This window comes from Chanodichthys erythropterus, chromosome 6 (genome assembly GCF_024489055.1).
Source record: "Chanodichthys erythropterus isolate Z2021 chromosome 6, ASM2448905v1, whole genome shotgun sequence".
Lineage (NCBI taxonomy): Eukaryota > Metazoa > Chordata > Actinopteri > Cypriniformes > Xenocyprididae > Chanodichthys > Chanodichthys erythropterus.
In genome coordinates this window covers 25727351-25741606 of record NC_090226.1, presented here as the reverse complement: position 1 = coordinate 25741606, position 14256 = coordinate 25727351, and the positions used below count along the sequence as shown (strand labels likewise).

At 39.8% G+C, this 14256-nt stretch overlaps 1 protein-coding gene and 1 pseudogene across 4 annotated transcripts in view; one reads left to right on the top strand and one right to left on the bottom strand.

The window, feature by feature from the left end:
- Positions 1–14256, top strand: part of LOC137021686 (band 4.1-like protein 1) — a 660940-nt gene that overhangs the window by 153598 nt on the left and 493086 nt on the right. For all 4 annotated transcript variants that reach the window (XR_010895347.1, XM_067388496.1, XM_067388498.1 and 1 more), the window contains one exon: positions 1355–1516. Coding sequence is in view for 3 of the 4 variants with exons in the window: in XM_067388496.1 (XP_067244597.1) it covers positions 1355–1516 (162 nt within the window). In the remaining variant the exon portion in view is untranslated. The remainder of the gene's footprint in view (positions 1–1354; positions 1517–14256) is intronic.
- LOC137021830 (piggyBac transposable element-derived protein 4-like) lies at positions 5981–7990 on the bottom strand (annotated as a pseudogene).

Sequence of the window (14256 nt, the reverse complement as noted above, 5' to 3'; positions counted from 1 at the left end):
CCACATGAAGTTTGGAGGTCTGTAGCTATTGACTCTGCAGAAAGTTGCCGACTTCTGCACACTGTGCGCCTCAGCATGTGCTGACCCTGATCTGTGTTTTTATGTGGCCTACCACTTCGTGGCTGAGTTGCTGTTGTTCCCAATTGCTTCCACTTTGTTATGATAACACTAACAGTTGACCGTGGAAAATTTAGTAGTGAGAAAATTTCAAGAATGGACTTGTTGCACAGGTAGCAACCTATCACAGTACTACGCTTGAATTCACTGAGCTCCTGAGAGCGACCCATTCTTTCACAAATGTTTGTAGAAGCAGTCTGCATTCCTAGGTGCTTGATTTTATACACCTGTGGCCATGGAAGTGATTGGAACACCTGAATTCAACGATTTGGAGGGGTGTCCCAATACTTTTGGCAATATAGTGTATATTTATTATATTTTTTTATTTTTGTACTTCATAACACAGATAATAGCTTCTTTTACACAAAAATCCTGATAAATTACCATAAAATTACCAGAAAGACTTTTTCAGGAAATACACAAATCAGCAGCGGCGTTACGTATTTTTCCTGGTAAAATACAATTCACACATCAATACCAACATGCCGGTAAACTCTGTGATGTCAATCATCAGAAATGACTTTTAAATGCTGAGCCATTTTCTTCATCCACCTGGATGAGAAGTGCTTTAGTTTTACTATCTGAACAACTTGACTACATTTTTTTTTTTTTACTTCTGAGTGACAGACATAAGGGGATGATCACACAGAATGTGGTTTTGCTCATAAAAACACGAGACACATAATAAGTTAACACAATTTCAATGGTCCACTTTAGACATTCTACTTACTAACTAATTTTGCAACTACATCTCTCATTAGAGTATTAATAGACTGCCTGCTTAATATCTGCTAACACATTATTTTGATGGTCCCCAACAGACAAATAACTTTGCAACATGTCAACTTATTTTACTAACTAACTAGAATAGTTAACTAACTATTCTAATAATCTACAGTCTACTAATACTTTAATGAGAGTTAGTTGGCATGTTGTTGCAAAGTCACTTACAGTTAGTAGAATGTCATAAGTGGACCATTGAAATACAGTGTAACCAAAAAGGACTACAAGTACGGCAGTTATTATAGTACGCAATAGTAACTGCAGAGCCGGCTTGCTAACAAATCGAAAAGAATGCAGGGTCTCAAGCATAAAACGCAGACATCAGTCTATGTTGGCATAGAAAAACTACTAAAAGCAGCAGAACATGACAGTTAAAAAATAAATAAAATAAAACAGAAAATATTTAATGATTAACAGTTATGAAAAATTATATTGTAATATAAACTGATTATAGGATGTCAAGCATCATGATGATTCCAGAGATGTAGAAGATGCATCAGAGAGAACAACATCCAACAAGAGCCCCAGATCCACTCAGAAAGGCTCCAAACGTTCTAAGACCATTCCCTTTAGAGTCACTCTTTTGGACAGCTCTGTTTATGAAGAGAACATTGAGGTAAGTGTATTAATGCCTTTATGTTAAACATTAAGAAATCTTTTTTTTTTTTTTTTTTTTAATTAACTAAATAAATGTATTTAGTTAATGAACTATAAAATGTTTTTGTCACTGAGCATAGGCTTGACATACCCTGACATACAGTACCTGGCTTGACATGAAAACTGATCATCCTTCTTGCAGAGTAGCTATACTTACTAGGGCTGGACAGTATGATATTATATACCATGTGACAGTAGCAATGTGTCAACTGCTAGATAATTATATTGTTTATACCTTAGTAAACATTTCTGAGTGGCTATTAATAGGCAGGACTCTGTTGACTCTGTTATTTACACCTGAGAGAAATAATGAAACATCCCATAGGACAGAAAAAATATGACATTGTCTGTCACAACTGCTTATCCTGGATTTTAAATTAATAAAATTATACAAAACAATGAAACTAATGAATGAAAAAAAAAAAAAAAAAAAAAAAAAAACCCTACCATAAATTATGAAAAAATACTTTGCCTCAGAAATTAAGTTTTAATATGAAACCCCATTTCCCCCCATTCTCTTGAATCTTTATTTAACTGACCAAAGTAAAAAAAGAAAAAACATATTTCCAAAGTTTCCACTGAACAGTTTGATTGTGCTTTGTAAATATAAATATGTTTTGCATTTGATGTTAACACACTTCAAAAAAAAAAAAAAAAGAAAAAAGAAAAGTGGACATAAGCAAACTAAGAGTGAAACGTTTATAGAGTTTTCAAGTTACACTGTTTTGAAACATTCCACAATTAGTAGGAAGTAGTGAACAGCAACTCCATCATGTTTGGACTTTGTGTGTGTGTGTGTGTGTGTGTGTGTGTGTGTGTGTGTGTGTGTGTGTGTGTGTGTGTGTGTGTGTGTGTGCTTTTGTTTATATTACATTGTGGGGACCAAATGTCCCCATGATGTAATATAAACCTGAGTTCACCTACATCGTGGGGACCAGCCAGCGGTCCCCACAATGTAAATGGGTTTATAAATCATATAGAATGAGTTTTTGTGAAAAAGTAAAAGTTTGCACAGTTTCCTGTGAGGGTTAGGTTTAGGGGTAGGGGCAGGGTAGGGGGATAGAATGTACAGTTTGTTCAGTGTAAAATGCATTGAAGTCTATGGAAAGTCCCCACAATTCACAAAAACAAACATGTGTGTGTGTGTGTGTGTGTGTGTGTGTGTGTGTGTGTGTGTGTGTGTGTGTGTGTGTGTGTGTGTGTGTGTGTGTGTGTGAGTGAATGTGTTTTTTTTGTTTTTTTTTTAATACATTTATTTTATTATACTTGTGTCTTCCTCTACAGTAAGAGGCTCTAAAAATTATGATATCTCATAAATCCTTCAAGATTCATCAGATGACATACTCCCTTCAATTTACATAATTTTGATTGAACCATCTAATTGATCTAATTGACACGTGCCACATGTGAAAACCCCTACATAACTGGTGCCTTGTGTGAGATTAAGTTAAACTGCTAAAGGTTCAATTGGTAACAGTTGTTGGGGTATCATGACACAGTCTTTGTTACAAACAAAGATAGGTTGTGGATCAAAATATAAATGTTCAATGTTTTCAATGCTTTTTAAAATTTTTCAATCTAGATTTAAACTGACAGAGTGTGTAATTTAAATTTAATAGGAAGCCAGTGCAGCATTGACAGAACTGGGCTAATATGATCATACTTCCTGGTTCTAGTAAGAACTCTAGCTACTGCATTTTGGACCAGCTGGAGTTTATTAAGCCTGCATAGCAACCACCCAGTAGAGCATAACAATAGTCATGAATAAATGAATTAACTTTTCTGCATTTGACATTAATAGCATATGATGTAAAATAAAAAGTTTTTTTTAAGATGGAAAAAAATGTGGTTTTACAAATGCTAGAAATGTGGCTTTCAATTTAAAGATTGCTATCAAATAGTACACATTCCCCTTGATGAAGACTTGACAGAGCATCTATCAAGAGTTACTGAATTTAGTAGTAGGGAATTACTAGTCATACTTTTTTTTTTTATATATATCAACTCACTATAAAAAAAGTAATTTACTGTCAATTGTACATTTCTTTACTGTAATCTACAGTGCTCTACACTGTTACTGTAAAAAGACTATGCATTAACTGCCGTAAATTTAATTTAACCCTCTGGAGTCTGAGGCTGATTTGGGGCCTGGAGAAATTTTGATATGCCCTGACATTTGTGCTTTATTCAGTTGTTCATAAACACATTAATGACACAAGTGTCATTGCACTGTATTCAGCACAACACACTGTATTCAGCACAAAATTCCTCACATATTATGGCTAACATAATATGTGAGGAACATGTATGTACATGTTTGTGTTTTTGAAGGAATAATAAGTCACTGAAATAAGACCAGAAAAAGTATATTCAATCTGCATTCACAAGACTTCGGAGTATTGGAGGTTGTAGACTAAAATTTTTACTTCAGAATTATGTAAAAATTATGCTGCCTACTCCTTCATGTAAAACAATATATTGATTTAGTTTTTGTAAGACACTCTTTGTCAAGAAAAACAGTATGCGTGGAGGCGTGAATCATCATGAATAATGGATAATTTACACCTGAGAAGACAAAAGAATCACATAATAATGACCTGAAATGACTTGCATATTAATGAAGCATTTCAGTCAGGTAGGTGGTGCAAAAACCCTCTGTAATCATGTCTCAGCTCAATTTCAAATAATGGTATTTTATCATACTCTTTAAAATATAATGTATTTCTGTGATGCAAAGTGTCTGAACAATTACTAACGGCATGTCTTCTAGAGATCGCTAACCATGGCTTTAACATCCAGATAAACACTTTTCAAGACAATAAATACACGATTGAGACAATGTATATAAAGTATTGCCTGTGAATTTGCCTCTGAATAGCGCTGGCTCCGTGGGCATGGCCGCATTAGCAGATAATGAGCTGAATCACGGACTTCTGACATGGCTCTCTTTTCATACATATTACATAAACACAGAATCTTTGTTTTCGATTTGACTTGCACGATTTAAAACCTGACATTTCAACGTTTCTTTAGACATAAGTCTAATTTTTTGTCATTAGTATTCACTAAGTTACAGTTCATTTTCTGAGAACTATCAGATTGGACTTCGTTCAGAGGGAGACGAGAGACCATGCATCATGTTAGTTTTCTTTATTTTGCAAAAAGCACAACATTTTGTTTTTACTCTGAGTGTACACAAATAAAAGAAGATATTCCATAGATTAAAATGGTGTATAACTCTTAACCCTTGTGCATTCAAAAAAAAAAAAAAAAAGTTACACATAGGTCAATAATGGACAAAAATGTCCATGCCCAAAAACTGTCATAGAAATATTATATATTAATATTTTTTTTTCCACTTTCACTGATGTCAATTTTTTAACCAGCATCTGTTCTTTCCATAGATACCAAACATTCATTAATTTTAAAAACTTTAACCCTTTAAAATATGGTTTGTTTACATAATGCCATAGGTGTTTTTTTATGAAAAAATTAAAAATAGTAGTTTATTTTCATAAAGTAAATGCAAAGCAGAATTTTTTTTTCTTTGCTAATTAGATTCTTAGGTGGGTCAATGAAGAACAACAACATTAATTTTGAGGCATTTATATTTTTTATGTAGTGTCAGATTTTTTTAAAAAACTAACACTTAGGTCAATAATGGACAAAAATGTCCATGCCAAAAAACTGTCATAGAAATATTATATATTAATATTTTTTTCCACTTTCACTGATGTCAATTTTTTAACCAGCATCTGTTCTATCCATAGATACCAAATATTCATTAATTTTAAACACTTTAACCCTTTAAAATCTGGTTTGTTTACATAATGCCATGGGTGTTTTTTATGAAAAAATTAAAAATAGTAGTTTATTTTCATAAAGTAAATGCAAAGCAGAATTTTTTTTTTTTTGCTAATTAGATTCTTGGGTGGGTCAATTAAGAACAACAACATTAATTTTGAGGCATTTATATTTTTTATATAGCATCAGATTTTTAAAAAAAAACTAACACTTAGGTCAATAATGGACAAAAATGTCCATGCCAAAAAACTGTCATATAAATATTATATAAATATTTTTTTCCACTTTCACTGACTGTTTTTTTTTTTTTTTTTTATCAGCATCTCTTCTATTCATAATTACCAAACATTAATTCATTTTCAGAATTTTAATGCTTTAAAATCATTAAAATTATTTCTTTACATAATGCCGCTGTTCTTTTCAATAAAATATATAATAAATAAGATAATAAATATAATAATAGAATAGTAGCCATCTTTGCTCCAGAAATAAAACAAATACAAGATCACTTTGAACAAAATCAAGATTTATTGTTCAAAACCCAAGAACACAGAGAACAGAAACCACAGGTATTTGAACAGGAATATGAATATAGATGATGAACTGAGTGAGAGGGAATTCACTCACAGCAGGAGGTGCAGTATGTCAGTGCATGGACTTTGCAGATGTGCTTGCCACACTTCTTGCAGATGGAGGCAACTTTTTTCTTTTTGTCAGTGCAGAACGTGCATAACTTTCTCTTGTGGGTGTTTGGGTTTTCCTGCTGTTGATCCTCCACCATGGTGGAGGCAGAAGGTTGGCGGGGGATCCGCTGTCTTCGCGATACTTGTGGCATTACCAACATCTTCCCCAGTTCCTCGAGAAACAGCCGCCGTCTGAATGTTTTGCCCTGGTTCCAGGAGGGGTCCACTGCCGTCCACAGTACAAACGAGTTGAAGGCTGAGACATCAACAAGGTTGTAGAAAAGAACCACTGGCCACCGACATGTTCTTCTCCTACAGCTGTAGGTGCCAACAACCTGCAAAAGAAAAAAGAAATAAATAAAATTTTCCTCTCTTAATGAATAATCAAAACATTATGCAGTAAGAATAAATGTGTGTGGAACTGATGATTATGGCACATACCTTGTCCAGGTTGTCGATGATGATCACTGGCTTCTTTTTTTCTGTGTCACTCACAGCCGGCTCTCGATGCTTGGTGCTAAGGAGCAGCACATTCTTCCCACGTTTGGGTACATAGGAAACCGCTGTGTGTGTCTTTGTGAAAGCAAAGAGGGAGGACAGTAGTGCTCTTTGCCTTGTATCCAGCAACTCTGGGGGAAGCTCTGGCTTGTTCTTCCTAATCGTACCAACTAGGGCCATCTTCCTCTTTAGAAGTTCTTCAGCCAGTGCATAAGAAGTGAAAAAGTTGTCGCAGGTTACAGAGTTTCCCTGGAGCCCCTCCGTCATGTCCAGGACAACCCTTTTTCCCTGGTTCACCTCCGCAGGACTTCCAGGAGACTTCCCTGTGTATATTTGCATTTTCCATGCATAGGATGTTTTGACATCACAAGTGACCCAAACCTTTATGCCATACTTGGCTGGCTTGCTAGGGATGTACTGGCGAAATCCACATCGGCCGCTGAAAGGGACCAGCTGCTCATCCACACAGACATCCTGTCCTGGGTTGAACAGCATAGGAAGGCGATCTGTCCACTTCTCCCAGATAGTCCGAAATGCAGCCAGCTTGTCGACCCTGTGACGTGCAGGTCATGTCAGCTTGTCATCAAACCTCAGGGTGGAGCTCAGGAGCCTGAATTTATGGTGGGACATGGTAGCTCGGAAAATGGCCCTACCACTTTCCACATCCCACAGGCTGCGTGTTGATTCATTTCTGGACCTGTATACTCCAGCCAGAATTAGAAGCCCGATGTATGCCTGGATGTCAGTGGAATCAAAGTCAGTCCAGTTTTTCACAGAACGTCTCCCTTGTAAATTGGTATTTTCCAGAAGCAGCTGAATGATGTCTTCGGTGATGAAGAGGTCAAAGCAGGTCTGGACAGTAGTGATGCGAGCAATGGCATAGCGTGTGGGACCCGGGATAGTAGCGCAGCATCTCAGCATGAGTGGAAGACCAAACAATCTGGCCATTTTTTGAATTCCACTGAGAATGTGCTGTATCCTCCATGTGCTCACTCTCAGTGCTTTCATCAGAAGAACAAGAGCTATCAGAGGGGTTAGACTCCAGCTCAAACTCAACGTCATCCTCTGAACTCAACTCTTCATCCTCTGAGCTCAACACTTCTTCCTCTGAGCACAACTCTTCATCCTCGGCTTCAGTGGGCAACACTAGCTTCAGAGCTTCCTCTGCTGAGTAACTTCTCTTCATCTTGCAAACGATGAAATGATCAACCCCCCCCCAAGCACCACATATTTATAGGTTTGTAAGTGAGAACACCTGTGTGAACTCAAACTTTGTATAAAATCTACCAGACTAAACAATCAGCATTTTGTTGTGGTGAAAACTAAAACAATGTGTTTAGGGGCTTCTGAACTTCTACTTCAAATTCAAGTGCACCTTTTATCTCCGTACAAAAACAATAACAAGTGAAAAAGTGCAATCAAGGGTTAAGATGCGTGTTTGGGTGAAAAAGAAAAACCTCAAAGCTCATTAACCTTCTTTGACCTTTTTCATAGTTTTCACATGCACTATGACCCTGCCATGGGTGTGACTCATACATGGAGTGGGATTTTTGATTGACAGTACAATATAATTTCTTTCAAACTAATTACACACATTAAATTTTCAGTAAACACATGCAAACTACACTCTGACATCCTTACCAATATACCCACACAATTATAGCTGCATTATTTTTCCAATTGACTCTATAATAGACTATAATATGCATAAGTAGAAAATACAAATAAATCAAGTATTTCTTTTATATGCCAATTTTGAAAATATGGCACAATCTAGTAAAAAATGGTAAAAATGTAAAATTTGAAGCCTTGCCGATAGAACGAATGCCTATTTGCAAATATTGTATCATTTTATAGTCAAATTGCCCTGGGTTAAAAAATTGCAGTTTTAATGGGTTTCAATGTGGACATTTTTATCCTTAAGGTCCTGAGTGTGAGTATTTTTTGTACGGAGGGTAAAATTGATTTTTTGAAGGAAATGAGGATAAAATATTAAAATTCCAATAAAAATAAACACCTGAGCCAACATTCATGTAGTTGGCATTAACAAAGGCACACTTATAACAAAAAACAAAACTGAAATGGACAAAAATGTCCATAAGGATGCACAAGGTTTAATTGTATGTGCAACATTGACAGAGTATTTTGAGTCTCTTTCACACTGGTAAGAAAAAAAACACGGTGGTATCACCGGCGATACCTCAGACTTACAGTTTGCAGGTTTGTCTTTTTATCTTACACTTAACCTTTTTAACACCACAGGAAAATCCTGTTGTGTCCACATTACAAAGAGTAAAAGTAGCATTGGTGCAATGTTGCAGTGAGATAATGTAAGTGAAAATGTGAGTGATTGTTGGGCATTAGTGATGAACACCTGCTGTTAACAAGCAGAATCACTGAAGGAAAGAGGAAAAACAAGAACAAAAAAAGGGACGAGACTAGTAGAAATACTACAACAGTAGAAAGACTACTCCAGCCATTTCACATTATTACATTAATTACTAACCAGTTTGAATGTATTTCTGTCATACGTCTACAGAAGCACTTGTTGAGAATTAACAGATGTTTTGTTGTTTTATTGAAAATGTTTCATTTGAAGTTACCATTATGGATGTCAGTGTTTGCTTTAGTTAGGCTCTTGACCCTAATTGACTTTTTAACATGAGCCTTCCTCTGACTGCTTTAACTGTTTACAAGGCACATTTGCTATGGCAGAAAGAAAGAAAGAAAGAAAGAAAGAAAGAAAGAAAGAAAGAAAGAAAGAAAGAAAGAAAGAAAGAAAGAGAGAATGAAAGAAAGAGAGAATGAAAGAATGAAAGAAAGAGAGAATGAAAGAAAGAGAGAATGAAAGAAAGAAAGAAAGAGAGAATGAAAGAAAGAGAATGAAAGAAAGAAAGAAAGAAAGAAAGAGAAAGAAAGAAAGAAAGAAAGAAAGAAAGAAAGAAAGAAAGAAAGAAAGAAAGAAAGAAAGAAAGAAAGAAAGAGAGAAAGAAAGAAAGAGAAAGAAAGAGAATCAGAGAACAGCTACAAAAAAGTCACAACAAAAACAACAGCAAAAATCCAAGCAAATAGAGAAAATAGTAAGACTATTCAGCTGCACAATTTATTCATGCTGTAATGCGTGCTGGGATGTTTGTGCTCTGCTGGCACTCAGCATGCATTTCAGCATGAAACTTTTGATTGTCCTCATTGTTGAGATTCATATGCTGATTGTTGATGTCTGTGTGTGTCTAAGGGATGCAGGAGTTCAAAATGAATTCAAAATAAGTGGTTAGCAAAGCATTGCAAGATCTCATGCTTTAGAATTGCAGAGCTACTATAATCAATAAATATATAATTATTAAAATATCCATAAAATAAAAGGTTAGACACTGGACGAGATCTGTGAATCAGACAAGTAGGCTGTAGGCTAAAAAATAATATATTAATATTTTTAAGGCCTTTTTGTAGGCCCATGCAATGCAAACTGCTACAAACTGCTATAGTTAAATCATGGTTCATTTTGGAGTTGTATGCATCTGTAGTGATTTTGGATTAGCCTCACACAAGGGCACAACAAATGTTGTTATTTATGGTCTTAAATATTAACATTAATATTTTGTATTAATATTAATATTGAGTTTTTGGTGTGTGTGTGTGTGTGTGTGTGTGTGTGCGTGCATCAGATGATTTCTTCCAATATTTCGCTGCACCAGCCAAGGAGTTTCACCTTGGTTGGTGCAAGATGGAAGATTGTTGACTGAATTACAATAAAGGAAGTTTGTCATCTGACCAATCTGAAGGATTTGTGAGATATTGTGAACTTGTAGCACCTCTTACTGTATTATCAACACAAGGAAGACACAATAAAAGTATTTTATTAACAAAAGGATAGACAAGTTTAACTAACAACTACTGATTAGATAAAGTGCAAAAAGATTGATAAATGCAAGTGAATGAGCTGGATGTTACTATGGCAGTTACAAGTTAATCTTATGGAAGGATAAACTGTAGTTTCTCTACAAGAAATAAGGTAAACCTTATTCTGAATTCAACAAATAAATTAAGAGATTATTTATCAACTGATATCAGCTATGCAAAATCTAATGCAAATTAGATAATCATATACTGACAATATACACTAATTCCAAGGTCTCTGGAAAGAGGTTTGGTATGTGATATATACGTTCTGCCTAGTGACATGTGAGTCTGAGCGGCAACGTCTTCCACTTGCTGAGCTGGACCGCATTGCAGTGAGAAGAAAGGAGTTGGAATCTGTTTCACAGCCTTGAACATGAGGTACTTGTGAACGTTGAATTCCTGAATTCTGGAACAGGAACTGGAGCCTGAAACCAGAACGGGAAAACTGCAGCAACCCATGAACTGGAACAATTCTCTGTCTCAGAGACAAACCTTTTAATATGTCCCAAGAAGGAGGGAAATGCAAATTGGCACCTTTCAGTGTTTTGATTGGCTGATGCTGTCCGAGGTGGCCACTGGATGGCACCTCTCTTGCATGAGGTTCATTTGCATAGCTTAACCCTCTGGAGTCTGAGGCTGATTTGGGGCTTGGAGAAGTTTTGACATGCCCTGACATTTGTGCTTTTTTCAGTTGTTCATAAACATATTAATGACAAAAGTGTCATTACACTGTATTCAGCACAAACTAGGCTACAATAATATGTGAGGAACATGTATGTACATGTTTGTGTTTTTGAAGGAATAACATTTATGCGTGGTTATTGAAAAAACAAAAAACTTAAGTCACTGAAATAAGGCCAAAAAAAGTATAGTAAATCTGTGTTTACAATTGTCATGATCACAGTTTGCTCCTGTCAGTTCCCGGACTACACTTCCCACTATCCTCCCTGCCAGTCACATGTTCACTCCACACCAATCACCTGTCGCCACATACAGCCATGCACACACTCCTCACTAATCACCACACCCAGCTGCAGCTTGTTACCTGGACTATAAAAGGACTCTCATTCCCACCATCCGATCGCGAAGTCTTGATTACCCTGTGTGTCAATTCCAAGCGTTATCCTGTTTTCCTGTCTGTTCCTGTCTTTGACCCTTGCCTTGTTATCCTGTTCTGTGATTGATATCCGCCTGCCTTTGACCATTGCCTGTATTTTGACCACGATTCTGCCTGTTCCTTGTGATTCCTGTTTGCTCCTGTCTGACCCTGCCTGTACGACCACTCTAACTTCTAATAAACGCTGCATTTGGATTAGGGCTGGGCGATGTATCGAATGCTTTTGTCACGCGCATTTCTTCAGTAAAGCCGGTTCCCTGATTACCGCTAAATCGCCATCACCTGCTTTCAAATGAAGCGGCATTTAATAGACAGAGCCGTAGTTCACTGATAAGACACGCAATATCGCGTTCAATATCGATATGTATCGCCGTCAATATTGAACGCGATATTGCGTGTCTTATCAGTGAACTACGGCTCTGTCTATTAAATGCCGCTTCATTTGAAAGCAGGTGATGGCGATTTAGCAGCAATCAGGGAACCGGCTTTACTGAAGAAATGCGCGTGACAAAAGCATTCGATACATCGCCCAGCCCTAATTTGGATCCCCTGCCTGAGTCTCCCATTCGTTACAGAAGAGTTCGCCACACCGAGATCCAGCAGCTTTCGTGAGTCATTCTGTCCAGTTAATGTGTCTCCGTCAAGGAGACAGAACGATTGAGGATTATGTCGAGGATTTTATTGGATTGGCACATTTAACAACCTTTGACACAGTATGTCTCATGATATTCTTTCGTGGGGTACTTTCTGATCCGCTCAGTTCCCTCATGCAACTAAATGATCCTGATGGGACTCTAGAACAATATATAGATCTTGCATTACAACTGAGTGGCTCTAGCTTTACTGTGGGTGTCGCGGAGGAACGCGTCACCTCGTCTCTTCATGTAATGGCTGCCACGCCAGACAACACCCACAAGATGGCTGCTACCACAACAACACCAAGTCAAGTCTCCGCTGGTCTTCCAGAGCCAAGTCACGCCTCCGCTGATCCTCCAGAGCAACGTCACCTCTCCGCTGATCACCCAGAGCAACGTCACGCCTCCGCTGATCGCCCAGAGCAACGTCCCGTCTTCGCTGATCGCCCAGAACAACGTCACACCTTCGCTGATCGCCCAGAGCAACGTTACGTCGCAGCTGATCACCCAGAGCAACGTCACGCCTCCGCTGATCGCCCAGAGCAACGTCACGCCTTCGCTGATCGCCCAGAGCAACGTCACGCCTTCGCTGATCGCCCAGAGCAACGTTACGTCGCCGCTGATCGCCCAGAGCAAAGTCACGTCGCCGCTGATCACCCAGAGTCACGTCACGTCTCTAGATCAGTCCGAGAGCGGAGAGGGTTGCGTTCCAGTGTGGCTGATCCTCCACTGACTACGGTCCGAGCAGCTGGCATCCCCAAGTCCTCGCCGGCCGCTTCACTCTCAAGCCCGGTGGCCGCTTCGCTCTCAAGCCCGGTGGCCGCTTCGCACTCAAGCCCGGCGGCCGCTTCGCACTCAAGCCAACCGGTTGCAACGCTCTCAAGTTCGCCTGTGTCTACGGACAAGAGGGCCGCATCGCCTGTATCTACGGACAAGATGGCCGCATCGCCTGTGTCTACGGACAAGATGGCCGCATCGCGTGTGTCTACGGACAAGATGGCCGCATCGCCTGTGTCTACGGACAAGATGGCCGCATCGCCTGTGTCTACGGACAAGATGGCCGCATCGCCTGTGTCTACGGACAAGATGGCCGCATCGCCTGTGTCTACGGACAAGATGGCCGCATCGCCTGTGTCTACGGACAAGATGGCCGCATCGCCTGTGTCTACGGACAAGATGGCCGCATCGCCTGTGTCTACGGACAAGATGGCCGCATCGCCTGTGTCTACGGACAAGATGGCCGCATCGCCTGTGTCTACGGACAAGATGGCCGCATTGCCTGTGTCTACCTGCGCCACCTGTGCTTCTCGCCCTGCCGACGCCACCTGCGCTTCTCGCTCTGCCGGCGCCACCTGAACTCCCTGCCTTGCCAGCACCACCTGAACTCCTTGCCCTGCCAGCACCACCTGAGCTCCTGGCCCTGCCGGCGCCATCCAAGCTCCTAGCCCTGCCAACGCTGCCCAAACTCCTTGCTCTGCCAGCGTCACCCAGGCGTCTCGCCCTGCCGGCACCACCCGAACGCCTGGCCCTGCCGGGGGCAGTATACCTGAGGGTGGGGAGCTTGTGGGTGGGCACTCTGCCTGGCCACTGCCGTCATTGGCCTTTGAACTATTATGGCCGTTTATGGACCCTAACCTGCCGTGGTTACCCAAACCACCTGACCTACCGTGGTTACCCAAACCACCTGACCTACCGTGGTTACCCAGACCACCTGACCTGCGGTGGCTGCCCAAGCCACCTGACCCGCCTGACCTGCCGTGGTTACCCAAGCCACCTGATCCCCCATGGCCTTCTGACACTCCGGACTCACCATGGCTGCCCGTAGCACCTGACCCGCCATGGCGGCCCGGGAACCTGCATTGGAGACTCCGTTCCTGTCCGCCACTAGAGCTCCAATGCACCCACCCCCCCTCCCTATTGGTGTAATCTACACCGCGAGGACGCGCCTTCCGGGAGGGGGGCATTATGTCATGATCACAGTCTGCTCCTGTCAGTTCCCGGACTACACTTCCCACTATCCTCCCTGCCAGTCACATGTTCACTCCACACCAATCACCTGTCG